We start from the raw sequence: 27504 nt of genomic DNA, 5'->3' as shown, positions 1-27504 counted from the left end.
AGCACTAGTTCTTTCTGGATCTTGTGCTGACCCCTGTTGACTCTGCATTCACCACTCCGGGTGGTTTGCTCCATTGTACCCACTGTACCTACAGCAAAGCCCTGGGTCGCCCAGAGTCTAGAACACTGGATATCCAGATTCTTTTGAGCTATCTGTGTTTCATTACCGAGTTTCTTCTTCCTCTTTCTCCATCCCATAATTAAGCTTCTGTCTGGATGGAGACTTTGGCCTTCAGGGCGTCAAAGGATATGCCGTGGAGGGTCTGTCCTGGTTACCACATGCTTTCCTCCTCCAGCATGCTCTGATGGTTGCACAACTTCTTCCTGGCAACTAGTTGCCTCATAGGATGGTGTATTATAGCTTCAGTCAGCTCTGCATTGAAAGGTCCCCCACCCCCTGCCCTCCTGCCCCCAAACTAATACAAAATCTGCATTCTCAAATTTCCCCCGGTATTTACTCAGGATAATGTTGAACATTGGATTAAATATAATTTTAAGTCTATTTCTCTTTTATTATTAGAATTATTATGTTAAATATTTTGTTTTTAGTTTATTTTTATTTATGCGTTTTGCCTGTATCTGGGTCTGTGCTCTGTATGTGTGCAGTGCCTGTCTAGGCCAGAAGAGGGATCCTAGGACTGGACTTAGGGATGGAGTAAACCTCCGTCTATCTGGGATCCCGCCTGGGCTGTTGGGAAGAGCTGCTGCTGCTGCTGCTGACCACTAAGCCATCTCTTTAGCTCTAGGATTGTTATGTTCTCGCCTCCCATAGGATTCTGTTGTTAGCATCTTTGATTTTAGATTTTTTCAAATCTTTATATTGAAAGCTTAAAGAATGCAACTATGTCTTTAGATGTGTTTGCTCTGTTCTCACTTTGTTCCTTTACTTTTTAAATGTATAAGTATCACACTTACAGGCTCCACACTAGATGGCTTCAGTTTAGTTACACCACAGTCTCTGGGTTGTAGCCAGCAGAGCATGCACACCTCAGCACATAGAACTGAGCCAGTGACACAGGGGCCCGGGGAAGGGAAAATAATGAATGTTAGAGACTGGGGCAGAGTGGGGACCTCTGCGCCACCAGAGGACAAGAGCTGGCTTACAAATAATCAGATTCTTCCAGCTGTTGGGACTTGCCATACGGAAAGTCTTTGAGATGTAAGTCAGAGTATCTATCTTAAATTTAAAACAGTAAGAACTGAGCTGCCAATTGAGGACCTGTGGTTTAGATTTGCTTTTGTAGAGTATACTTGGGAGCTTGATACTTGTAATTTTGTTGTTGCATTTTAAATTTTTTCTAGATCAATTCTCTCCGTTTTCATTCAGCAGTGGGAGAAGACTGAATATCTCTTACACCAGAAACATGACTCTGAGAAGTGGTAAAAGTGGTAAGTAATGTTTCATTACAAGAGAAAGGTAGAGTGTAGAAACGTAACACAATAACACTTCTAGCAGGGCTGGGGGTTTAGCTCAGTGGTAGAGCGCTTGCCTAGCAAGCACAAGGCCCTGGGTTCGGTCCTCAGCTCTGGCAAAAAAACAAAAACAAAAACAAAACCACTGCTAGCCCGGTCATGCTCAGTCAGCTGTGAGATTTTAAATAGTCAGTGGAGTTGATTGGCAGGGTCATGGGGTTAATGGTGTACATTCTCTCCCTACTTCTGTGCTTTTAAATATTCTGAAAATATGCCGTAAGACATACCTACAAACAACTGAAGTGAAATGTGACAAAGTATTCGTGAGGAAACCAGGGTCTGATCTGAGACGAGACCTTTCTCCTCAGCTCTTTGTACATTTTATTGCTGTGCAGGCTTTCTGCTCTAAGAACATTGCTTTTGGATAAGAAAACAGTGTTCAACACTGCCACGGACAGAGGGTCACCCATTGTTCAGGCAAATCCTTGAGGTCCATGTGGACTGGGTCACTGGAGAGTGGTCGTTTAGTCTAAGTCTCATCGTATGAGTGTTTATCTCCACCACAACTTAATGAGGGGAATGAAGGGAGTCCCAGCTCATGCGTGGATGCTGGCGCTGAAGCCCAGAAGTAACTTACTGAAGGCCAGTCAGGACAGAGCATCATGGATGCCTACCCCTTTTGATACTGACTCCATGCTTTTCCTAACACCTTTAGTTGGGTAGTTTTGTTTTTATTTTCTAACTGTGTACTAGTTTGAGAAGGCTCAAAGACTAACTTACTTTAACTAAAGTTAGAAGACGGTGGCACCTAAGCCAGAATGTGGTTAATAAATCATGACCAGGCAGGATACAGAGGATCTTAATCCTGTGATAGCCAGTCACCATTCCTTCTGCTACAGGCCAGTGTGCATGAGCAGCCCGAGTAGGTAAAGTATCATGGATACGAGGATGTGAGGTGTCCTGGAGCTATGGCAGCTCTTATAAAGAGGAGGCGTGCTAGCTAGAACAGCTCCCTGCCAGCAGATCAGTCCCCCTCTTCTCTGAGGAGAGCAGGACCTTTTGACTCTAGATATCATAGACCTCATTACAGTGTAGCAAATACTTCCTTCACAGAGCGATTGCATTGTGACCATTATGTCAACCTCAGCCTAGGTGGACATTGCTATACTGGGTGATCTCCAAGCCTTCACAACGAAAGTTTGTAAACACCCCTCCACTCCATAGCATAACTGGTTATCCCTGCATCTTTGGTTAGAGTGTTTACTTATATCATCCTAAAGAGCAGCTTCCAAAATCTGAGGACGCCTTGTTAGCAACTCGTGCATGCTGACAGCACACATCAGTGAGGAAAACTGCAGTGACCTTTGCAACCTAAATTCAACAGACAGCTCACACATTCCACTGTGATTCAGATGAGCCAACTGTGCTATTTGGCATGGGTCTTCATTAAATCACTGAGTAGTATTTTGAATTGTGCTGAGTTTTATTAGAATTAAAAATGTTTTAATTTAAAAATGGTGGCGCACGCCTTTAATCCCAGCATTTGGGAGGCAGAAGCAGGCTGATCTCCATGAGTTCAAGGCCAGCCTGGTCTCCAAAGCAAGTTCCAGGAAAGGCACAAAGCTACACAGAGAAACCCTGTCTTGAAAAACTAAAAACCAAAACAAAATAAAAAAAATAAAATAAAATAAAAAAATAAAGATGAGTAAGGGAGGGCAGGGATTTAGCTCAATGGTAGAGCTCTTGTCTAGCAAGCACAAGGCCCAGGGTTCGATCCTCAGTTCCCCCCACAAAAAAAGGCCAGGAGGTGGTGGCGCATGCCTGTAATCCCAGCACTGTAATCCCACTGCAGAGGCAGGTGGATCTCTGTGAGTTCGAGGCCAGCCTGGTCTACAGAGCTAGTCCAGGACAGGCTCCAAAGCTACAGAGAAACCCTGTCTCAAAAAAAAAAAAAAAAAAAGAGTAAGTATGTAATTGAAAAGCCAACATTATTGCTGTTCACTGTATACTTTTACCACTATTCCACAAAGGTAATCTGATTCTAAATGTAACTCACTGGAAATGTTCTAAGGAGTTTTTGAAAACTGCTAATGAACAGTGGCCAGGAGAACCAATTTTAATTACAATGACCAAGTGTTTCAATGCTGTGTTTATGACCCGAATTTTTTTTTTTTTTTTGGCCAGAGCTGAGGACCGAACCCAGGGCCCGGATTTAGCACTCTACCACTGAGCTAAATCCCCAACCCTGAATTTTTATATATTATTTTGTTACTGTTGGCCATGTTTCTCAGAACCCTGTGTTGGCTCTCAATAATAATGATAATAGCTTAAATTTATTGAATGTTTTCAGATACAGTCTTAAACATTTCCAGAGATGATCTCATTTGCGTTTTCAGAACAGGCCCATAAGATGGATGCTATTACCAGTGCCACCTTTATTATCAACAACTAATCTCTCCTAGCCAAGGACAAAGCTCAGATAGCAATCATTTTCCAAAGGTCATGGAAAAATAATTCAAGCCAGGGTTCGACCCCACATCCTGAGGAATGTATCCTTACACAACACTACACCCTGCTAAATTGCCACGCCTTGTTAAATGTATCACAAGCTGTTCAAGATTCTCTGGTGACCAAAAGTAACTGGGGTAGGGAATAACAGTTTCACTCTGTGAAGTTGGAATCAAATCTTTAGTATAATTCTGCTTGCATTCCTGCCACTTAGCCACTCTTAATGCTTTGTCATGGGAAGAAAATGATCTGGTGTAATTGGAGGCATTTTCTCCTAAAAAATTCAAAGCATGTTTATAATATGTAGGGTAGAGAATTTTCACCCACTCAGTGTAAAGCTTTTGAAAACAGTTATGCTGATAGATGTTGAGGAAAGTGAGTCAGTTTCTGTGCCCAGTGTGTGTGTGTGTGTGTGTGTGTGTGTGTGTGTGTGTGTGTGTGTGTGTGTGTCTAGGATTCTGCTTTTAGGAAGTGTATATGCTTGGAATGTGGGTGTTGTAGTACTTGAAGGTACAGGCCAGGAAGTTATTGGACTTTATAAACAGTTTCAATTTTGCAGTTTTTTTTTTAAGAGAAAATTCTCATAAACTGGGATGAAGAGAGAATCATAACTGTTTTCTAGGTAGAAGTCTATTAATGTTCAAAAGAGTGAGTTCAAAGACCTACCACTGTGAACCTGGTATAAATAAGTTTACGTGGCTGTGATGTGAGGAGATGGGGAAGTAGGAACCATGAGCAGAGAGGCATATGGGAGTATCAACTAGTCCATTTTCTCCTTTGCTTAGAACTGAGCCACACATGGAGGATGGGCATAAAACAAAGCTGAGAGGTTTGGACTCTACATATTATGAACATGTTTTAAATTTAAATTTTTAATTTAAATTTAAAAATAGTTTGATTATAACTTCACAGAGTGAAGCTGTCATCCCCCACTCCAGTTACTTTTGTTTCCCACCAGAGAATCTTGAACAGCTTGTGATACATTTAACAAGGCGTGGCAATTTAGCAGGGTGTAATGTTATGTAAGTATACATTCCTCAGGGTGTGGGGTTGAACCCTGGCTTGAATTATTTTTGTAATTAAAAATTCCTGGTAATTACAAATTCCCAGGACAGTAATTTGAATATGGAAATGAAAGGGTTGAGATGGGAAGCAGGAAGGGCCCAGAAGATGCCTTGAGAGCCAGTCAGCCTAGGTCAGGAAGAACATCAGGAAGGCAAGGAAGAGACTCATAGGACAGGTTTTGGAAAGAAAGAAATGTTATTAACGTGTACAGCTCTAGTCACAACATTGTTGCTGGGAATTGAACCCAAGGCCTTGTAGATACTACACCAAAATACCTACACAAAACTGATTTCCAACTTGGAGAATAGTCTCACCCAATTCCATATTATGTACAGCATAATTTCTTATATTCTTATGATCTGTTACAGTTTTAAAGCACTTTCAATTTACTTGGTCATTGTTAACATTCCCATGCCTGCTTAATGGCTGGACAGTGAAGGAACATAGAGTGACTTAGCCAAGACCACAGAGGCAATCAGATGGGAGGTTTGGGTCCAAGCCAGACCTTCTCTTGGCTAGTTGATTGCATTTTCTGTACTGTCATTGTAACTTTTTGTGTACAGGTGAAAATATTAAAAGTACATTTTCAAAAGAGAAAGGTTTGCCGATCTACCTGTGCTGAGCCTGGTCAGAGGCTGCTAAGGAAAACCTTGTATCCCCTGGAGTTAAGATGGCGCCTTTTCTTGCAGTAGCGGAGTAACTTAGAGTTGAGAGGGGGGAAGTTCATCATCTCCATTGTTTACATAATGTTTCCTTCTTTTTTTTCTTCAATTTTCTCTTGTTCCATAGATATAGTCATAGCTGTGACATATAACCATGATGGGTCATATGACATGCAGGTAAGCCTTGTTGGTTCTGGTCTGTAGCTCAGAGCCAAATCCTATCTTTCTCATACTAAGTAGGGTTGGTTTTCCTTCTCAAGTTCCCCGTAAGCCTTTGACCATTGTAACTGTAATGAGAATGCCATGTGCTTTTATTTCAGAGCAGTCTGAGGGACTCACCCCCAGATTGTTTCTGACCTGTTTACTCAGTTTGGCTATGATTCCCTTAAGCATAAAAACTTAGCAAAAAGAATAACCTTGAATTAAACAGCTAATAAGCCCCTCAGGTATGTGCACACATTTCACCAAAATAGAAGCACTCAGATTTTTGAGATTAGGAACCCAATACACACTTAAAAATTATTGAGAGGTCAGATGTGCAAAGAGCTATCAGAAAACTTAAGAAAATTAGGTGTACAGCTTAGTGGCACAGATATGTTCATGTGGTTGTATAACCATTGCCAGCACCCATCAACAGATAAACAAAAACTGTCCTATCTTTTCCCTCCAGTTTTTGACAATTTCCATCATAAATACAGTGTATTGTGAACACCTCTTCCATCGCCTTCTCTTATTCCCCACCCCCACCCCACCCTCCAACACTTCCTTCTTCCCAGCTAGTCCCCCCATTGTCGTCATATCTTTGTTTTAACCCACTGAGTTAGTTCGGATTGGTCGTCTGCACATGGGTAGGGAGCTCTTTGCTAGGGGCAGCTCACAGCTGCTTACACCACTAAAGGACATGATCCCCTTCCCCAGCAACCATTAACTGTCAATTGCCCCTCCTCCTCCTCTTTCTCCCCTGGTAGACCTCGGGCCTCAGAGGCCCCTCCCCATCCATGCTAAAATGTTAAAGAGACTAGTCTTGTGCAGGCCTTGTGCAGGTACAGCTGTTGGAAAAATGCCACTAGGAACAGGTGCACAGGGAGTACTTCAAAGTCGTTTAAGTGTGTGTGTGTGTGTGTGTGTGTGTGTGTGTGTGTGTGTGTGCGCGTGCGCGCGTGCGTGCGTGCGTGCGTGCGTGCGTGCGTGCGCGCGTCCAAAAGTAGAATTGCTACATCATGCAGTGATTCTGTTTTTCCTTTTTGAGGAAGTGCCATGCTGTTTTCTGTAGCAGCTGCAGCATGTGCCTTCCCACCAGTAGTGCACAGGACTGTTTCTGCATCCCGGCCATAGTACTTGTGGGTCCCCCACCCCCTGTTTAAAAACAACCATCCTAATCAGTGGAAGTGGTCAGGCATTGAAGCTCTAATTTCCTCTAATTCATAAATGACTTAAGGATGGCAGCTTCTGTGTGTGTGTGTGTGTGTGTGTGTGTGTGTGTGTGTGTGTGTGTGTACTTGCTGGCCATTGGTATGTCTTCCTGGGAGAAATTTCTCTCTGTGACCTTTGCCTATCTGTATTTTAATCCAGTTATTTTGTTGTTGCTGTTGAGTTGTAGGAAAACTAGAAAAAAATACGAAATCTAATATCACACAAGTACCCATTACATTGGCCATCATAAGTGTTATATTCTCATAGGTCCAGTGGCTTCTACAGAATTCTCTTCCATACTTATGTGGGGGAAATGTTTTAAAAGGTAGATAGCATCTTGGTCTTATTATGAAAACAGTTTAATTTTACAGGTTCTCTAAATGGCTGTTGGAAAACTCAAGGAGTCTAAGTCATTGTCACTCCAGGGTAAAGCTTAGGCTAGCCCTTAATTAAAAGAAGTCTATTGGCAAAAAGGAAATGCTAAGAAGGTTCTTACTGTTAGTTATTCATTTGTGGAGGTCTCACTCATGAGTCTAGAGCCTGTGTAGAAGTCAGAGAACAATTCACAGGAGTCCGTTTTCTGTTTCCGAGGAGTCCTAGGAATCAAACATGAACTCGGGTCATCAGGTGTGGTAGCAGATGCCATTCACTGGGCCATCTTGCCTAGCTCCTTAAGGGGATGTTGAAATGTAGGAATTCAGCTACAAGTTCAGTAAATCTATCACATTTAATATGAACGGAAGGATTTCCAATTCTGAAGGATTGACTGGTTACATGTGGTGGAATCCCCAGCACTTTGAGGCCCAGCAATTTCCTCTGTCTGGGCTTCAGATCAGCCATGGGAAGTCACCTACTTTGGATACATGCACTATGCTTCCTTCATATTGGCCTCTGGTTTGGGGACCTTTTCTTGTTCCTTGCTGACTAGCAAATTAACAATTGCCTTGGTTGGCTCATGGGAATAAATGTGGTTTTGTGAATTTTTAGACAAAACTCTTATACCCTGAGATTTCACAGATATTCAAATAGCTGTTTTAGTAGCTTGGAGGGTGGAATCAATATCATGTTTAACTTAGGGGAGATGAGAACAAATACAAATTCCACCATGTAATCTACTTCACTTTAGCCCCAGCAGCATATTTGTAAAGAATAGATACAGATTCTATACTAATATGATGGGAACTGGAAAGAAAAACATAGATTAAATGGATTTTCTTTGTGTGAGAGAAATTTTCTCTTGCATGTGTATTCAAGAAAAGGCTCTTTAAAACAGGAAAATGTGTCCTTTTACCAGCTCCCTTGAGACATAAGTTGTCTTCTGACGACACAGCCCCTGAGAGCAAGACAACTGTGACCAGTCCCCAGATCATCTGACCTTCCTTTCAAATCACAATCAGAGCCCACGGAGTCAGCCCTCTGTGCTGCTGAGATAAAGGAAGTGCCCTCTGTGTGGGTCTAGTTTCATTCTGTTTCATTGCTGACCTTGGCACAAGAAAACTGCATTTAACCTAAGGACTTGGGAATGAGTACCAGCATGTAATATAGCCAGGGGAATTGAATCATTTTGTCTGGTTTCTGTTAATTTAATTGTATTTTGAATTATGTGTATGTAGAGGGTGGAGTGTGTGCAATCGGGTGAAGTTACCTGAAGAGACTAGAAAAGAGCATCGGATCCCCTGGAGCTGGAGTTACAGGCAATTATGAGGTTCTTGACATGGGTGCAGGGAACCGAACTCAGGTCCTGTAAAAGCAACATGCTCTTCACTGCTGAGCCATTTCTCTAGCCCTTTGATGTGTACTTTTGACAGTTTTTATGCTGTTCTTTCCATTTTAAAATGAACTTTCATCTGTGGCATTATGCTAACATGAATAACATATATAGTTATTTTTTTCTTTTAATGATCGTATTGGTATTTGTATCTAAATTGTTCTGGTTAGGAATCTGGGGGTGGGGGTTCTGCATGATTCCTTGAAAAATATACCTTTGAAATTGCTAATGATGAAGACATTTTGACTTTATTAACTCTACATAGTCATTCATTTTAAAGCTTTTTTTCCCCCTCTAGATTGAAAATCAGACCTTCCGAGTTCTTGGTGACCTTTGCAGTGAGGGAGGCTGTACCTACCTAAAGTCTTCTGTTAACGGAGTAGCCAGTAAATCCAAGTTCGTCATGATGGACAACACCATCTACCTGTTTTCCATGGTGATGTCTCACTCTTGTCTTGTTTTGATGAGGTTTCAGTCGGCAGCTCAAGCTGGGCTAGGACTCATGGAAATCCTCCTGCTGTAATTTCCCGAATTCTAGGATTGGGTGTAGGCTACCATGTCTGGGTTTGATGATAGCCCTCTTGGGGTTTGGGATGGAATTGATTAACCAGGAACATTTCACTGAAGAAAGGCCCACTTCCTTCAGCCACTGAGATCATGTTTCCCCAGTTTCTCTCTCCACATTTCTTTGCCACAGCCCTTCCTTTCTAGTTCTAGTCATCTATTTTTTTTCCGGAAGATTCTCATTGTTACACATGACAGTTTTCTTCTTAGAATTCAGAAATAAAGCTTGCCCTCTCCTTGTGAGAGGCTCTGCTCTCGGTGTGGGCATTCTCCTATACTCTACCCAGACCCATCCCTGTGGCACTTGGAATCCTGGGGTTGGGGACGAGGTGACCACACGAGAGCAGTCTGGACCAGATGTTTGTGGCAATAGGAAAGTGGATGGGGTTAGTGGCAGTGACTTAGCACTCAGAAGAGAGCCAGGCGAGTTTGGTTGTCCTTGGTTCAGAGCCCCATGACCAGTGAGCCCTCAGCTTCTGGGCAATGGAGAGAAGTGTCCGTCAGAGAGATGGGGCCATATCAAGACCACAGTGATTATGGCGAAATGGCTTTAGGGTCTGCACTGTGCCTAAGGTCAAGGACAATGTGGCTTTCCCAGCAACTCCCTTCTGCAGCCAACTTTGCTATAACAGTGCCAGGCTGAGAGGCAGGCCATGGAGGGGCAAACAGCTCTGGAGGGTAAAGCTGTCCTGGATCAAGTCCTGGCCCTGCCACCCGGCAGCTGTGTGACCTTGTACAGTTAAACTTTCCAGGCTCTGGTTCTGCCGTCTATAACCTTGACTAGTTAGCAGACTTACTTGATAGAATTGAGACAATTAATGGCATAGTGTGTGTGTAAGTGTAAAGTTCTTACTGTAGATTATGTTCTCCACAGTAAAGATGCTACTAAAAAAATCACTTCCAGAAAGCGACCATCCTGTTACTTATAGTCCCGTCCTTTAATTCTTAATCCCTGACCAGGCATTTGTACCATGACCTCTGTGTCATGGGAGATGGGACTGATCGAGGCTTAGTAGCCTCTTAAGATCACTAAGCTTCATTAGAACCCAGGTGTCAGTAGCAACTAATCGTCACTAATAGCATGAATCAATCCCTTGGGTGTCCTACTGAACATAAAGAGATGAGATGCTGATTCTATGTTCACTGTTTTGTATAGGAAGGAAGTATTGAAATTGGCATTCCAGTACCCAAGTACTTGGCCTCAGCGAGCTCAGAAGGAACTCAGGGTGGTACCATCGCACCTATGACTGGAACCATTGAAAAGGTAATTAGGGGGCATCTGTGACATCATGCCAGAAATGGCTTGTAAATGTCCTTTTGGAGCTCAGTGTACCCTTTCTTTGTATATCCTTTCCTCTCCTAAATTTTGCTCATTGGAAAGCATCACTTCAAGAAAATAAGAAGAGTGAAATGTAATGGTTCAACTTTCAGTGTACACAACTACCAATTTTTGATAAAGATTAGTGGGTTTTTGTTTGGGGGTGTGTATGTGTATGTGTGTGTTACATGCATGAGCCTGAGTTCAAATCCAGAGCCTCATACATGTTGTGAACCCTACACCTGAGCTCCACCCCAAGACTGCTGGGGAGGGTTGCTTATTTGCTTTTTAATTTTAATTTTATTTGTGTATGGAGGTGTTTTGCCTGTTTGCATGTCTGCTAAACATGTGTGCAGTGCCCACTGATGCCAGAAGAAGGTATCAAAGCCCCTGGAACTGGAGTTAGAGACAGTTGTGAGCTGCCATGTGGGTCCTCTGGAAGAGTAGCCAACGCTCTAACCGCTATCCATCTCTGCAGCTCTGAGGCCACTATTTTGAAGGGAAGAGTTAACTTCATGGTACAGTGTGTTTGGAGGGGAGAGTTAACTTCATGGTACAGTGTGTTTGGAGGGGAGAGTTAACTTCATGGTACAGTGTGTGTGGAGGGAAGAGTTAACTCCATGGTACAGTGTGGAGGGAAGAGTTAACTTCATGGTACAGTGTGTTTGGAGGGGAGAGTTAACTTCATGGTACAGTGTGTTTGGAGGGGAGAGTTAACTTCATGGTACAGTGTGTCCTACCTGGTTCTGTGAGCCTGTGATGTCAGCAACGTGGCAGATTGGGGCCTGAGGGTCACCTGAATTTGAGGCCAGCCTGGGCAACAAACACAGCAAGACTCTGTCACAACAAAAGAAAGAAGCACAACGAACACATCTAGGAGCATAGCTCAGTAGAGCATGTACTTAGCATTCCCAGGGACTTGGCTTCAATCCCCAGTGCCAGAGAGAAAAAAGAGAGAAGGACATAGGAGGGTGAGTTAAAGGACCAATCAGTGCATTTTCTCCTCTTTATCATGTTGTGTTTCCCAGGCTGCTCTTGAATCCTGGGCCAAAGTGATCCTCTCTCAGCTTCTCAGGTGCCACCACCCCCAACTCAGAATGTATTTTTAAGAATGAAAATGGAGTGTTCACCAAACATTATCTAAAAAGTCAGTGTTTTAATGTGAAACTTAAAACATACAATTTTGTCATGAAATAATGACATAATTACCTATGTGTTAAAATGAGTTTGGAAGGCTGGTATTGGGGCCCCATGTGGCTCAGGGTGGGGTGCAGGTTGGAGAGGAAGTTGTTTTTGTGGCTTTGAAACAGGGTTTCATTGGGTAGCCAGGCTGGCCTCAGACTTAGAGCGCTTGTCTTGCCCTTCCTCCTTACAAGTACACATTTCTATACCCAGCAAACCACGTGATCTGATACAGTCTAAGGATGCAGTCAGGGCACTCACTTGGCTGCTACTTAGCACTCACTTCCATACACATGAAACTGCATAAGTTTATTCTTCATGGTTCTGGAGGTTGGGAAAATCTTGGGTCATGTGACTAGTGAGTTTGCTTCTTGGTATCACAGTGGACAGACCGTCTTCTTCTCCCAGTGTCCCTACATGTCGAAGGCCACAGGACCTTGGGCTTTCTTGGTGACAGTACAGATCCCTGGTGACCTAATTAATCACCTTCGAGAAACCCTAGCTCCCAAACCTTGGGATTAATATTTCAACATGAATTTCAGCAGGATACAGACATTAGTAGCTGAAGACGATCTAATTTCTTTGGGGTAGTTATCTGGCCTCCCCAATACATTAAGTCATACCAATTCCACTGTGGCTGTAACAGAAAACCTTCTTCACATACGGTGAAGTCCTGCGTTCATTCACCAGCACTGCAAAAAGTAAAGCTCAGCTGTAAATTCTTAGAACAAAAAAAAAAAAAAAAAAAAAAGAGGAAAAGAATTATTTAGCCTTCCACTGTTCTCCAGTGTGTGACCTGACAGGGTTAGATCTGCCTTTAGCTTGGTCAGTCTCTACTCACACCAGCCTTCCACAGTGAGGGATGCCTGCAGAGAATGGTCATCTCACATCTGAAGATGGACACACAGTGGCTTTTTGAGACCGTACTAAAGAAGCATCACCAAGGACTGGGTGATCTTAGGAGCATCCAGAGATGCTTGTTGCTTAATGACTTCGTGAGAGCTAACTCCCTGCTGGTGTCTTTATGGATGGTTTGGTAGCTATATTAACTAAGAAGATACTTAGTCTACATCAGCTTATTAGTCTAACAGAACTGGAGAGAGGGACAGACATCCTTTTGTTCTCATTTGAGGACTAGTTATACACTTGTAACACAGACTCAACAGATAAGTAACTCCCAAACTAGAAAACTAGTCAAGAGCCTCATCCTCCGCCCTGTATGAGACAGTTACAGGTATCCATCCTTCCCTGTATCATTTATATGGATACATTTCCCTGTATCAGATGTGAGGTCTGTCCTGATGATATTCATGAAAAACAAAACAGTACAAAGTTATGTAAGATCCATTCCTCTGAGTCAAGCAAAACTAGGTCAGAACCTAAAGAGACTAAGCACATACACTCTCAACAGTGCTAGCAGTGCTGAGTGGACCCAGCAGACTCCAGTATCCTTGGTACATCTGTCCTTGGCAAATAACACCGACCTGTAGGCTTGTGCTCCTGTTCCATTTGTTCACATACCAACTCTGTGAACAAGAAGGACCTGTGTTTCACCATATCCCTCAATCTCTAGGTGTTGGTGAAAGCTGGAGACAGGGTAAAAGCCGGAGACTCTCTGATCGTTATGATCGCCATGAAGATGGAGGTATGTGAGATCCCATGTTCAGTTGCCAAGTAAGCCTTGGGAGCAACCCAGCCTAGCTGTGCTTTGCTTTATGTGATGGGTTAATAACATTCTAAACACTAAGAGTCATGAACTGGCTAAGTATTCACTGCAAAAGCTAAAGCAACCATTCTTCTGGTAAATTCATTTTCATCTTGTGAAGCCAATACCTGCCATTCTGAACAGACTGAAATTATCATCAGCAGTGTCGCAGCCGAACACACTGTCGCCATTTCCTAAAGCTGAAGAAGGACAAGTGTTAGACTGTAGGCCAGTAGCTCCTGGCTCTCGCAAACACTACATTCACTCTGGAAGCTTGGTAGACCGGCCTCCAGAGTTGAACTGGGACCTCCAGCAGGAAGGCCGCGTTGTAATGCTGGGGTTGACCCCAGGGCTCTGTGGCACCCCAAGTCCTGGTACTTCACGTCAGCTTCCCACATGAAAGTGTACGGTAAAACCTGGTTGAGATTGTTCATTAGACAGGAGCTTCCCAGTCTTGTGCTTGACAGTGCTACCGCTCAATATTGACTCTTCTCAACTGTAAAAATGTTTCCATTTTCTCTGTGGTTGGAGCTGTGTGTAAACAAACAAACAGAGAAACCACAAAACATTGAAGGTATTAGCTGTTTTGTTTTTTTTTTTTTTTCATTTTTGTCTGCCTCTCATGGCTTGGTGTGAGCCTGGCCCTCCCTGGCATGACTACCATTGTTGTTTATGTCCCTACAGCATACCATAAAAGCTCCAAAGGATGGCAGGATAAAAAAGGTGTTCTTCAGAGAAGGGGCCCAGGCCAACAGACATGCACCTCTAGTGGAGTTTGAAGAGGAATCTGACTAATTCAAGTTATAATGACTGTGTTCACAGCGACTGCACAGCATCTTACCTACCTGGATCCAGCAAGTGCCTCTTGAATTTCTAGATCCTGGGAAGAGGAGCTTTATTAAATAAATAATCATGTGATTGTAAAACCCTTTCATACTTACAAATTATCTCAAAAGATTTCATAGAAATAAAACTGAGTTGTATTTTTTTTTTTAGAAACTATTGTTTGCCTTAGATCTTGTATGTTTACTCTTTTAGAAGTAGGGTAAGGGAAAGTCATGTAAGTGAATGGCTTTCCAGTTCCCCTGATGACAATATAGTAACGTACTTCAGAGGCAGGGGTCACAGAGCTGAACTCAACCACGGCTCACTTATTTTAAGACATGAGAGTCACTTGTGTCTAGTCCTTGTGTTTGGAAAGTTTCTCTTTAGATTCTGCCTTTATTGTACTTGCGGGCAGCCTGGGAAGCCCTGAGTGAGTGAATGTGTGCTTCTACTGAATGTGTGCTGTTGATCTGGACACAGCCATGTCAAGGATCTTAGCCTTAGACCCAAGGAAAATGGCACCCCACCCACCCCCACTCTGAGATTCTCCTTTGGGTGGGTGAGGCTTAGGGGAATTTTGAACAAAGCCTTCCTCTGTTTCCTGTGCAGACATTGATATTGTGTGCAAACATTGTCCACCATAGCTTTCTCCCCCCAGGATGTTTACAGCCTGCTCTCCTGCAGAGACCACTCCTACCAAGATGAGCTAACCTGTGGCCTTGATCCAGCTGTGCCTCCCGGGCTCCTCTTTTCCTCATTACCTTACCACCCCAGTCAGGTCTGTCCCTGGAACTCTGCTAGCATGGCAGTACTGCACTCACTAAGTGGGCATCTTAAAAAAGCGTTTGTATCATACTCAGACGTTATTTATCTTTAATTTGGATAAATTTAAAAAAATGGTTTTGCACAGATTGGCTAAAGGGCCAAGGAGATGGCAGAGTGATTCAGGTGCCTACACAAAAGCAAGAGGACTGGAATTCGGATTCGGAGTGCCCTGAAAATGCCAGGCAAGCATGCCATCTTGCCTGCAATTCCACCCTCAGAAGGCGGAGACCGGATCTTTGGTATGAGCTGGCTAGCGAGACTCGCCATAGCAGTGAGCTCTGAGTTTGGTTGAGAGACCTGGCCTCACAGTGAGGCCGAAGCATAATTGAGGAAGATCCCGGGCATCAACTTCAGGCCTCTACACACATGGCTGACATACAGGAATGGGGACGGAATAGAGAGGAGGGCTGAGAAGGGACGGAAGAAGGCTGGAAGTGCAGCAAGCTTCTGTGAAGTCCTAGGGAATGGAATTAGGGCTAGAGGAGAGGCATCTGCAAGCACGCTGCTCCGGGGCTGGGTGTGATGGAGGGTGAGGATTGCCTGGTCAATAATCTCATCGGAGATGGGCATAATCATGTCAGAATTTCCAAAATGTATGCCCTGGATGTCGAGGGAGTGGTTCCAAAGGTAGTTTTGACAATGGTGGCAGAGAGTCAGGAGTGGGTCTCCCACAGTCTGATTATCTGCCCTAGTTAGGATGTCCATTCATTCATCAAGGGAACATCTCCTGGATGTCATTGGAGGTGAAAGCCGGCTGGTGTGGAAATGGGTGTTTCAGTGGAAGCTTTGTGAGCAGATGTGACCAGGGTAAGATTCATTAAGGAAATGGGTGGAGGGTTTAGACTGAAGTGTGGGGCAGCAGCAGAACCTGGCCGGACAGTGAGCTGGTGTTGCCCTGTGCGTGAGCAGATTTGCACAACTAGAGGAGAGACGCCAAGGTGTGCAATGGAGGCTGAGGAAAAATCCTGCCATGAAGTGAGAAACTGGTGAGGAGTGATTATATAGAGTTACTTTTTTAGCAAGGAACCTACCTGACTCCATTTTGAAGGCAGGAGTCATTATACTGTATTTTTAAAAATAAGTTTCTATTTACTATGAGAGTTGAGTTACTCTCTGTTTCCTGGAACCTGACCCATGACCTTGATTTGTTTTTGAGAATACCCTTACCCTCCCTGACCCCTCCCTAGTCACATGAGCGACCACATGATGTTCTTTTAAAGATTTTATTTGCTTATGGCCCCATTGTCTCCCTTCTGTAAAACTACTTGTGATGTTACTCCTTAAAGGGGCCAAGAGATGGATTTGGGGCTGGCTGCTCTCTCTAACCTGATTTAGGAGGCAGTTGCTAGCCAGCTCTTGAGTACACCCAATAAAAATCAAGTTTGCTTCAAATTTGGCTCAAATTGTGGTAATGGTCTTATCTCACTATTGGGATTAACAGAACACAGTGATATTTGAGGGGGAAAATCTATCTGGCATTTAGAGCCCCTCGGAGAAACACAGACAGTGTTCATAAGGTTAAATATTTCCTTGTCCTATAATCTAACATTCTACTTCTAGAAAACTCCAGATACACTGTGCACTAGACATACTCACTGTAAACTGAAATTCATTGGTAGTACACTTGCCTAGTGTGTGCAAGGTCAACACACACACACACACACACACACACACACACACACACAGATTCATAGCCACATTACAAACAATCAGTTGGCAAGCAAAGGAGAATATGGTTTGGGCATACATTGGACACTGCAGTGCTGTGGATATCACTCTGTATAAATAAACACTGATTGGCCAGTAGCCAGGCAGGAAGTATAGGCGGGACAAGCAGAGAAGAGAATTCTGGGAACAGGAGGACTGAGTCAGGAGATGCTGCCAGCCGCCACCATGAGTACCAACATATAAGATACTGGTAAGCCACGAGCCATGTGGCAAGGTATAGATTTATAGAAATGGGTTAATTTAAGATGTAAGAACTAGATAGCTAGAAGCCTGAGCCATTAGGTCAAACAGTTTAAATAATATAAGAGTCTGTGTGTTTATTTTATGGGCTTTGCCAGTGCTTGTAGAGAAGTAATCAAGAAAAGTTGTTTTTATTTTTCTTCTTTTATTAGTACAAGTTTGACAACCAGCAAAAGGGACATGGGGCAGATCCTCCTCCAGCCTTCAGGTTGTGTCAGGACTTGGATAGCAGTGCACTAATCAGTGATGGGGAGGTGGTGTGGTGGCACATGCCTGTAATCACAGCACTCTGAAGCAGGATTGTGATTTGCAGGCCTACCTGGTCTACACAGTGAGACCTTATGTTTTTTGCTTTAAGGTGAAACCTCAAGGATATCATGTTTGTTCTTGCAGAATTGAAAAACACTTTACAGTTAGGTGGTTAAGATCGTGTATGCATCCCTGGGCTGCTGTAAGACAGCCCTGCAGTGTGGAAACACCCTCTGCCCATCCAAACCATTCCTAAACCAGCCTTCCTGTAAGATGGGCTTGGGACAGGAGTCACTTACCTTCCCATTCAGCCAGCTTGAAGCAGTTGCCTTTCTTGTTCTCTCTCTCTCAACTGAATGGGCCCCTGTGAGGTGAGCAGCAGACTTGATCTGCTAGCAAGCCCTCATGCATGCATGCATGTCATTTGTACAGACATTTGATGTTTGCTTTTGTCCCTGGAAACACAGATGGGAAGAACTGCTTCTGTTCAGGCTCTATCTAAGGGAAGTGAGGCAGCCATATAGGAAAAGGTAGTCAATCCTAGTAAGAAGTACCCGGGGAACTAGATGCTATGGGGACCAAAAGAGTAGAAAACGTACTGGAGATCAAGACAGTGAGAGAGGGAGTGACATTTTAACGGAGCTTTAGAGGACGGCCATTTGCCACACAGTGAAGAGAGATGGTAGGTAGGTGGGTAGTATCAAGACACTTCAGGCATAGGGACTAGCAGAGGCTAAGAAGGCAGGAGAGCCACAGTGTATTGGGGCAGAGTGCTCCAGCATGGACAGGACAACAGACAAGGATGCAGCTGCCCACCAAGGCAAAGGCTTTTTGTGTTGCAGTCTGTTCCTGGAGCCTGGGGGCTGCTGAAGACTTCTGAACAGTTTACGGTTACAAGTTGTACAATGTGCACAATCTTGAGTACACCCTGGAGAATGTGGAGACAGTCCAGAGGAGACCAAATGAAGGGCCTAATGTTGGGGGAGTAGGGAAGACAAACTTTGGTATATATACACCTTAACTTCTTTTTATTTATTTTTCTCTGGGACAGGGCCTTGCTGTGTAATACAAACTGGCCTGCAACACACTATGTAAACTGTGGCGTGACAAGATTTTTCCTTGAGGGGATGCAACTCACATACTCACCCCATGATAGGGATCCCAGTACAGACCAAAGTACAGATACCACCAGAGTCAATTGGTGAAATAGTGAGTTTTATGAAGGGTTACTTGTAGGTGAGGGGTCACTTAAAAGAGCAGAAATGACTCAAAGATAGCTGCATCATCAAAGCCCACTCCAGCATGGATGACAGCTCACAAAGCTGGGACCGGGAGCACACTGCACAGCCTGTAGGCAGCTCAACAGGTTGGACAGTGTCCTTTCCAAGTGACTCTGGTCTAAACCCCTTCCAACTGGTTCCTGGTTTTTTGTCTGTTTGTTTGGGTTTTTTGTTTGTTGTTTGTTTGTTTTGTTTTTTCCAGGCAGCTGGTCTTATCTCAGGGTTTTCTTTTCATACTGGCTTGTCTGAGAGTCTTTGCAGTTTAGCTTAGTCCATCTGAGAGTCACTCTCAACTTCTATTGCTTATTCTGGCAGGAAGGGGCCCTGTGAATCTGGTCGGTTTCAGGAACTTCCTGAAGCTAACTTTGAGTTATGCAACCTTCCTGTTTAAAGAGCTTCCCTGCAAGTTGAAATGTTTCAATCTGCAAGGAAACTTATATAACACAAACCTGGTGGCCTTGAAATTTAAGTCACATGCCTCTACAGGCAAGTACCAAGATTATAGGTATGAGCTACCATTCTTATATTTGTTTTGTGATGGGATCTCTGTGTAGCCCAGGCTGGCCTTGAACTCATAGCAGTCCTCCTGCCTCAATCTCCCCAATACTAGGATTATAGGTTTGAAACATTATACCCAGTCCTTAATATAGAAGTATTCTTCCAGGCTAGAGGTGTTGTTCAGGGTAGAGTGCTAGTCTAGCATGCACAAGACTCTGGGTCTCATATAGTGACAGGAAAGGAGGGTCAGGGTTGTGTAGATGTAACAGTCTTATCAAATAAGAAACACAGAGCCAAATGCAGAGTTAAAAGCCCAAGAGGTCAGAGCAGTAGCTAAGAGCTGAGACTTAAAACCGCCTTCTTACCCTTCCTGCCACTGCCGTCCTTCCCCTCAGCAAGAGGCCTACTTCCTGTGTGTCTGTCTTTTTATTGACTTTCTGTTCTGCCTTCTTATTGGTTGTAAACTCAACCACATGACCTCCTCATCACTGCCTGTCTATACAGACCTCTAGGTCTCTATGGTTGGAATTGAGATTAAAGGCATGTGTCTCCATGCTGGCTGTATCCTTGAACACACAGAGATCTGCCTGTCATGTGATCGGGAGTAAAGGTGTGCACCACCACCACCACCACCACCACCACCGCCCGGCGTCTGCTATGGCTTGCTATTAGCTTTGACCTCCAGGCAACTTTATTTATTAACATACAAATAAAATCACATTTCAGCACAAATAATATATCACCACATTTCCCCCTTCCTATTTTAATAAAAAGAAAAAAAGGAAAAAAGTTATAACTAATGTAAGAAAAACTATATACAAAAGTACAACTATATACAATATATACAAGCAATAAATACCTAAACAATGTCTAGTCCATTTGCATTTGACAAATTCAGAGAAAATAATTCCATTATCTATTCTATTTTGGTAAGTCCAAAATGTACCTGATTCACTTTCTATCCTAACTTAATATTACTAATAGAACTATCTTATAACGCCTTTCAAATGTATACACTTACTCTTTAGTGAGTTTCTTTTCTAAAATTCTTAACAAGGAAAACTATAACTATCTAAACTTTAACTATAACTATCTAATATTCAACTCCCTCAGAGTCCCAAGAAGGAAATATTACCTAACAAAAATAAAAAAAGAGAGTGCACGCAAGCAGCTTCACAGAATAGCCAGCTGCCTGGACAGTCACCCGAGGTTTCTCTGCAGTGTTGGGGCATCATCTTCAGCCTATAGGCTTAGCGTATTTGACAGACTCATTTGTGAAGTAGGATCAGTTGAGGAATTGGCTAGGTGAGGTGGCTGTGGCTTGTACTGTTTCTCTGATCTTCTGGCATTCACCCCAATACCTGGCTTCAGGTTTGATTTCATTATTAAGTTCCATTTAATATTCATGCTACAGGGTTGGAAAAGAGAGCTAAGTTCAAGTTAGCCGGTTACTCTTGCAAACATCACACCTTGGGTGATGATGAGCCTTGCTTAGACATGCATCAGCCAGTTCCCTTTTCCCCCTTTGTCTCTAGTCTGCTCCAGTGACACCATAACATCTGTCAACCACGAGCAGATTATATGTCTCTCTAGGAAAGGCCCCAGTGTTTTCCAGGCTGGCATGTCACTAGAATCTTTGAGCAGAAGGAGTATCAATAAGCTCCAAGGGCAGCTCATCTCTGGCACAAAGGTTGGGCTTGGATTTGTTCTGTCTGCCTGCTAGTAGTAATAAACCGATAGCTGTCAGTGGAGGGATGCTGTTGGTCTGACCTCAGTGTGGGTGGACATCACTACTTTCCCTGGACAGCAGAGTAGGGCTGGCTTGTAGCTGAACTCATTACCTTGTCAGCTCTTCTGACATCAGCACACACGCTGTGCTTAACCCTCAAAACAAAACCTTTGGTATGTCAGAAGTAGAAATATAACTCCCGGACCTGCACTTCCATTGTGGGTAAAATATTTGCAGTGTTAATAATAACACTTGGCACTTCTGTTGTACATTTCATCAGAGGATCTCAAGGAATCCACACAGGGCTCTAAACTCTCAGGAAGAGAGGAAAAATGTTGTTGGATCTGTGTGCAAGAGGAGAAGAGATGGAGGTCTCCAAATGTGTCTGTATTAGATGCTTCTCTATTTCTGAAATAAAATGCCATGACCAGGACAACTTAAAAAGGAAGGTTGTATGGGTCTTGCAGTTTCAGAGGGATAGAGGCCATGACTACCTGGTGAGGAGCATGGCCGCAGGCAGGCAGGCATGGCCGCAGGCATAATCGCTGAGAGCTCATATTTTGATTAGCAAGCAAGAGGCAGAGAGTGAGTACTGGAATCATGGGGGTCTTTGGAAACCTCAAAGACCAACCCCAGCAACACACCTTCTCTAACAAGGATACACCTAATCCTTCCCAAACAGTTCCACTAACCAGAGATCAAGCATTCAAATCTATGATATGAGCCTAGGGGCACCTTTCTCATTTGATCTACCACAGTGCCCAGTGCAGGGAAGAAACACTTGGTCATGGCTCTACTCCTGCTGAACACACTTTCCCTCACACTTTCTCAGGTTGCAGTCATGACAGTAGACTTTTAAGTCCTACCAGGCACCCTGGCAGTCCTGCTCAGACCTCTGAGGACACTATTCTTTCTGGGCTATGGGATTCCCAGACTATCCTCATCACCAGATATTTGTCTCACAGCTGCTGGATTTAGAATGCCTTAGTTCCATAATTTCCTGTGATGTGTTACCAAGATATGTACTGTCCTCCCAAACTGCAAGCCTTGGCAATGATGTAAATTCCTTCTTTCCCTTATACTCCAAGCAATGGTTAACTCAATTATTCATACATACCAACCCTCATTATTGCTTTATTAAGTCTTTAGATTAGGTTACAAATATTTTTTTGAGGAGTTAGGTAGTGTAGCTCAGTAGGAGAGTATGTGGTTAGCCCATGTAAGGTCCTGGGATTAATCCCTAGTGCAAACTCCGACTTAATTACTTTTTCTATTTCTGTTTTAAAATATCCTGATAAAAGCAATTTAAGGAAGAAAGAATATATGAAAAATCTAAAGGGAACACACTACTTCATAAGCTAATAAAATATTTTTTAAAAGGAACTTGAATGGTAGTACACAGCAGGGGGACACAATACAGAAGACAATCTCATCAGCAGACAGACATGAGGCATTCCCTGTGAGTGTGAGCTGTGGATCAAGGAGGTCCTAGAGACTTCCAAATCAGCACATGTTATTGTCAGTGCTCTTGGTTGCCCTCCAGAACTAGATGCTAAGAGCCCACAGTTGAAGGTAGCACACATTTTGGTTTTGGGACAGAGAAATTCATCTGGAAATGATCAAAAAATCTCCTCCCTACTGGCTAGCTTTCATAAGTCCAGAAGGTGCTGGGGAGAAAAAAATTCATGGTCTTACCCAGAGCTGGACCTTGTATGCCACACACTGATTTCCAGACAAGATCTGCCTGTTGACGTAACACAGGCATGAGGATTTATAGGGGTGGTAATGGTTAGAGGGGTAATTGTTGTTTGTTTGTTTGGTTGGTTGGTTTGTTTTTTGTTTGTTTGTTTGTTTTGTTTTTCACTAGAGTTAAGGCCTGTCCTACAAAAGAGAATTCATGCTTGGTACTGTGTCTTAGAGTTTCTCTAACTATTACTATAAAACACCATGACCAAAACCAAGTTGGGGAGAAAAGGGTTTATTTTATCTTATAGCTTATCTCCCATCAGCCAGGGAACTCAGGGAAGGAACTCAAGGGAGAAAGGTGAAAGCAGGAACTGATGCAGAGGCCATGGAGGGGTGCTGCTTACTGGCTTGCTCCTTCTCTTCTGACTTGTTCAGTTTGTTTTGTTATTTATTTATTTATTTATTTATTTATTTATTTATTTTTATTTTTTGTTTTTTTGAGACAGGGTTTCTCTGCAGCTTTGGAGCCTGTCCTGGACTAGCTCTGTAGACCAGGCTGGCCTCGAACTCACAGAGATCCACCTGCCTCTGCCTCCCGAGTGCCGGGATTACAGGCGTGCACCACCATCACCTGGCCAGTTTGTTTTCTTATACACCCTAGGACCACCTGCCTAGGGGTAGAACTGTCTACACACATCAATCATTAATCAAGAAAATGCCCTGTAGATTTGCCTCTGGAGACATTCTCCTGATTAAGATTTCTTCTTCCCAGGTGATCCTAGCTTGTGTCTAGTTGACATAAAACCCAGCCAGCACACACTGTAAAGCTGGACAAAATGCTATGTATGGCTGGGAAGTCAAAAGCTCTAGGGGAAAACTTACTTCTTTTGTTCTGCTAAATGGCCATATTGTCAAACTACCTTTTAATAGTCTGACTATACCCATAGATTTTGTGCTGCTCTCAGCCTCTGTGAGAGTATTTTAGAGTGGGTGACAGTTAATGCAGGGACTCATAACTTGTCAGAGTGCTGAGAATACGTGACTGAGTGATCAATCCTAAATGGAATATTTATATCAACTCTGTCCCACAAGGCTCACAGAACATCATGGAAGAGAACGAGGGCAAAGCCTAAAAGCTAAAGGATAAGGAAATTGTGTAAAATTCTGCCTTCCAGACATGACTTGACAGCTGCAATCATGAACTGGCCATAGCTGTAGTTACCTGCACAAGATAAGGCAGTGAAAGGAACAGCATGGCCAGGGAAGGGCTCACAAAGCCTCTCCACTAGCTGAGAAACTATGGCAGTTGATAGCTGCTCGGGAGGGAGCATCTGTCTTTGGGAAAGTGTGTTTGCTGACAGATTGCCCATGTTCCAGTGGATGGCTCCACACTCAGGTACATGCAGGCAGCATTAATGGACACATTGGGTTGCGAGGAGGAGGAGGAGGAGAGTAAGGAAGACGAGGAGATGATAATGAAGTTGAGACTATGTGCTGGGGAGGGGGTCCAGGAGAGTTAAAATGGGAAGGGGGGTGGATATGATCAAGTTCCATTGTACACATATACAATTCTCAAAGAAGGAAAATATTTGAAATTAAATAAATGCAGGGAATAATCTTCTACCAGCCAGTTCTACATCCACTGGCAGTTAGGCACTATCGTTTCCTGTGTATCCTGGCATTTCGTTACACTCACAGGACAAGAAGCAGTGGAGTCTTACTCCCCCATTTACAGAAAAAGTACCATTCTACACAGCCCTTCTGATGAGTACTGTAATGGGGTCTTACTAGGATTCTCTTCTCCATTTCCTTAGTGACTAATGATGAATAAATACTTTTTCATATGTCTATTAGCCATGGTGAAATGTCTATTCAGCTCTTGTCCATTTAAAGGTTGAGTCTCTGACCTTTTGCCTGCAAGAATTCTTTACCCATCCTGGGCATCCTTTATCGAACAGGATTGGCAGATGCTTCCTGTGGTCTGTGACTCATCTTTTCATTGTGTTACTGCTGTCTTTGGAAGTGTAACTTTTTTTTTTTTAAATTTTAGTAAGCCATTTTCTTTAATAAAGTGTGATTCTGTGTCATTTCTAAGAGCTCACCAAACCATGAACGTTCTTCTGTTTTCTTCTAGTGTTTTATAGATTTAGCTCCTACCTTCAGCCTGTGATCCATATTTTATTTAATTATTTTAGCACAGCACAAAGAAAATTCAAATTCATACTTTGAAATTCCAGTTGTCCCAGCAACATTGGTTGGGTGTTATTTCCCCCACTGAGTTGCCTGGATCCTTTTGTTGAAAATCAATTAAACATGGATGTAAAGGTTTATTTGGGAGTTCTCATGTCTGTCTTTATGCTATTGCTATAATGTTTGGGTTACTCCAGCTTCATTAGTAAAGGTCCACAATGGGGAAATGTAAGTCACTGAACCTTGGTTATAGTTTTTCCAACTTGTGTTGCTATTCATATAAATCTTTCATAGATTCAGCTTATCAATTCCTATAAATCCTACTAAGATCTTAGTAGGAACTGCACTGAGCCAGAAAATTAAGTTGGGGGGTGTGTGGATGTGCTGTGCCAGCAACACTGCATGTTCATGAATGTGGGATAGCATTGGCTTACATCACCCTTAACTTCTAGCAATGTTTTGTTGTTGTTGTTGTTGTTTTTGTTTTTTAGGTCTTTTGAGACAGGGTTTCTCTGTGTAGCTTTGCACCTTTCCTGGATCTCACTCTGTAGACCAGGCTGGCCTCGAACTCACAGAGATCACCTACCTCTGCCTCCCGAGTGCTGGGATTAAAGGCATGCGCCACCACCGCCCGGCTTCTTAGCAATGCTTTATAATTGTCAAATGTATCAACCTTGCACTTGGTTTGTTAAATTTATTCCTAAGTACTTTCATATATAGAGTTGTTCTATTAGTACTTTTTCTCTGGAGATCTTAATATACTACCTTAACTATATTATTATAGCCATGAGAACTGACTAATAGAATGGTGATACTAGACATACTTGTATTCTTGCCATGTTAGGGAGAAGCATTCAGGTTTTTGGTTTTGGTTTGTTTTATTCACTAGTAAGTATGATGTTGGTAATGGGATTTTTCTTCATGCCCTTTGTGAGGTGTGGGATTTCCTTTTACTACCAGTTTCCTGAGAAAAGTAACTAATAGCTAATCTTGGTTGTCAAGTTTAATACATTTGCAATCAACCAAAAACACAAGCAGCTGGCACACCATGAAGGTTTCTTGATTGAATCACTGGAGGTGAGAAGTCCTACCCCACTTCTGGTACCACTATCAGTGTTAGTCAGTGTTCTCAGGGGGACTAGAACTAACTGAGTACACACAAACAGGGTTGGAGTTATCAAAGTGGCTGACTCCCAAAGAAAAGACCAGTAAACAAAATTCATTCTGTTTACAAGGCTGGATGTCTTAGTTGCTCTTCAGTCTATGCTGAAATCCCTATGAAGTAGGCTCTAATGCCCCAAAGTAATGCCTCAGCAGTATGATAGATGATCTTGCCAGTGAGAGACAGGACAAGCAGATAGAATCCCAAAGCTTCCTCCTTCCATGCCCTTCTATGTGGCCCAGATTTAGGGTGGTTCCTCTTACCCCAAATGATCCAATAAAGAAGGTTCCTCAGATGCATGGCCAGCTGCTTGTGTTTTAGTTGATTTTAGATGGACAACAAATATTAGCCATCACATATAGATCTACTGTGTGGAGATTCTAGATTTAATATGGAAGCTTGATCAAGTTTTTAAAGGTATCAAAGGTTTGAATATTGGTTGGCTGAAGCGTTTGTCAAAAGATGGCCTACTGAATTGGAGCTGGAGATGTCTAATATGCCCTGATTTCATGTTGATGAAGGGTTTGAAAGCCCTGGAAAACTACAGTGACAAAGTGGATATGATGTGTGAAACCTTACCCTCCACAATGAGGAGGCCCAGAAGACATGCCCTTCACTAATCCTATAAGACCCAAAATTTTGAGGGGGCACCAGCATATCTGAAGAGCCTTGGGTGGCTCTTTTCTTGTGCTGGATCTTAGGGTTGGAGATGCTGGAACTCAATTCGATGAATTAAATATGTATGATGGGTTAATTGGGCCCCAGAGTAGCAGGGACCAGGTGGCAGCACTGAATTGTTAAATCAAGATGACTATAGTTATTGTAGGCAGCACAGACAAAGTGGGATTTATGGTGGCGTGATTCATATGGATCTTTGGTACTGGCTAATCAGTCATGGTGTTTCCAGGAATGAAACAGATCAGTCTACTACATTTTTATTTAATTTGTATAAGCAGAAAATTTTTGGAACAAATGAAAAAGGCTATCCTGGATCATAGTATGAGGAAATTTGGCCTGTACACCGATTTCCAGATGAGCCAATACCCAGACCCAAAACTCCTTAAATGAAGGGATGGCCAGGTCCATCTGAGGAAGGATCTTGCTAAAGTACCTAAGAGTTTTATTGTTAGCCAGATGGTAGTGGCACATGCCTTTAATCCAAGAACTTGGGAGGCAGAGGCAGGAAGATCTCTGTAAGTTCAAGGCCAGCCTGGTCTACAGAGTGAGTTCCAGGATGGCTAGCAATACACAGAGAAACCCCACCCACCCCCCAAAAAGGTTTTAATGTTAGCCTTTTCCCCATCCTCCCTCATAGAGACCTATGACCTTCACAAGGGTAACTGTGCACTTGGGGAAAGAAAACAATCATTTTCCGGGGTCTAGTGGATACTGGTTTAAAACTATACTGATTCTGGGAAATCCCAAGGAACATTGTGATCCTCTAGTTAAAGTGGGACTTAAGGAGGTCTGGTGGTTAGTGGAGTTTTGGTTGAGT

General features: G+C 43.1%; 2 protein-coding genes and 1 long non-coding RNA gene across 6 annotated transcripts in view; 1 reads left to right on the top strand and 2 right to left on the bottom strand.

Moving 5' to 3' along the window:
• Mccc1 (methylcrotonoyl-CoA carboxylase 1) overlaps nt 1-16323 on the top strand; it is a 47469-nt gene extending 31146 nt beyond the window's left edge. The window contains exons 14-19 of the mRNA XM_036189857.1: nt 1302-1388; nt 5775-5824; nt 9127-9264; nt 10549-10656; nt 13466-13537; nt 14282-16323. Of these exons, the coding sequence (XP_036045750.1) occupies nt 1302-1388; nt 5775-5824; nt 9127-9264; nt 10549-10656; nt 13466-13537; nt 14282-14392 (566 nt within the window). The 3' untranslated portion in view covers nt 14393-16323. The remainder of the gene's footprint in view (nt 1-1301; nt 1389-5774; nt 5825-9126; nt 9265-10548; nt 10657-13465; nt 13538-14281) is intronic.
• On the bottom strand, nt 4854-11019 carry LOC118585373. Its single transcript, XR_004945180.1, has 3 exons — nt 8706-11019; nt 7557-7656; nt 4854-5934 (listed from the first exon to the last, which is right to left on the bottom strand). It is a non-coding gene; the product is annotated as an uncharacterized LOC118585373 (long non-coding RNA).
• The window catches only part of LOC118585372 (ATP-binding cassette sub-family B member 10, mitochondrial-like), a 30680-nt gene continuing 14335 nt past the window's right edge, over nt 11160-27504 (bottom strand). The window contains exons 2-3 of one of the 4 annotated variants that reach the window (XM_036189861.1): nt 13726-14128; nt 11160-12584 (exon numbers count right to left, since the gene is read on the bottom strand). In XM_036189861.1, coding sequence (XP_036045754.1) covers nt 14067-14128 — 62 coding nt within the window. In that variant the 3' untranslated portion in view covers nt 11160-12584; nt 13726-14066. Of the gene's footprint in view, nt 12585-12657; nt 14129-20580; nt 20651-27504 lie in introns of those variants that run through there. The other 3 variants (XM_036189860.1, XM_036189863.1, XM_036189864.1) reach the window with 3 other exon arrangements.

Source organism: Onychomys torridus, chromosome 6 (assembly GCF_903995425.1).
Source record: "Onychomys torridus chromosome 6, mOncTor1.1, whole genome shotgun sequence".
Taxonomy (NCBI): domain Eukaryota; kingdom Metazoa; phylum Chordata; class Mammalia; order Rodentia; family Cricetidae; genus Onychomys; species Onychomys torridus.
This window is presented reverse-complemented; position numbering and strand designations above follow the sequence as displayed.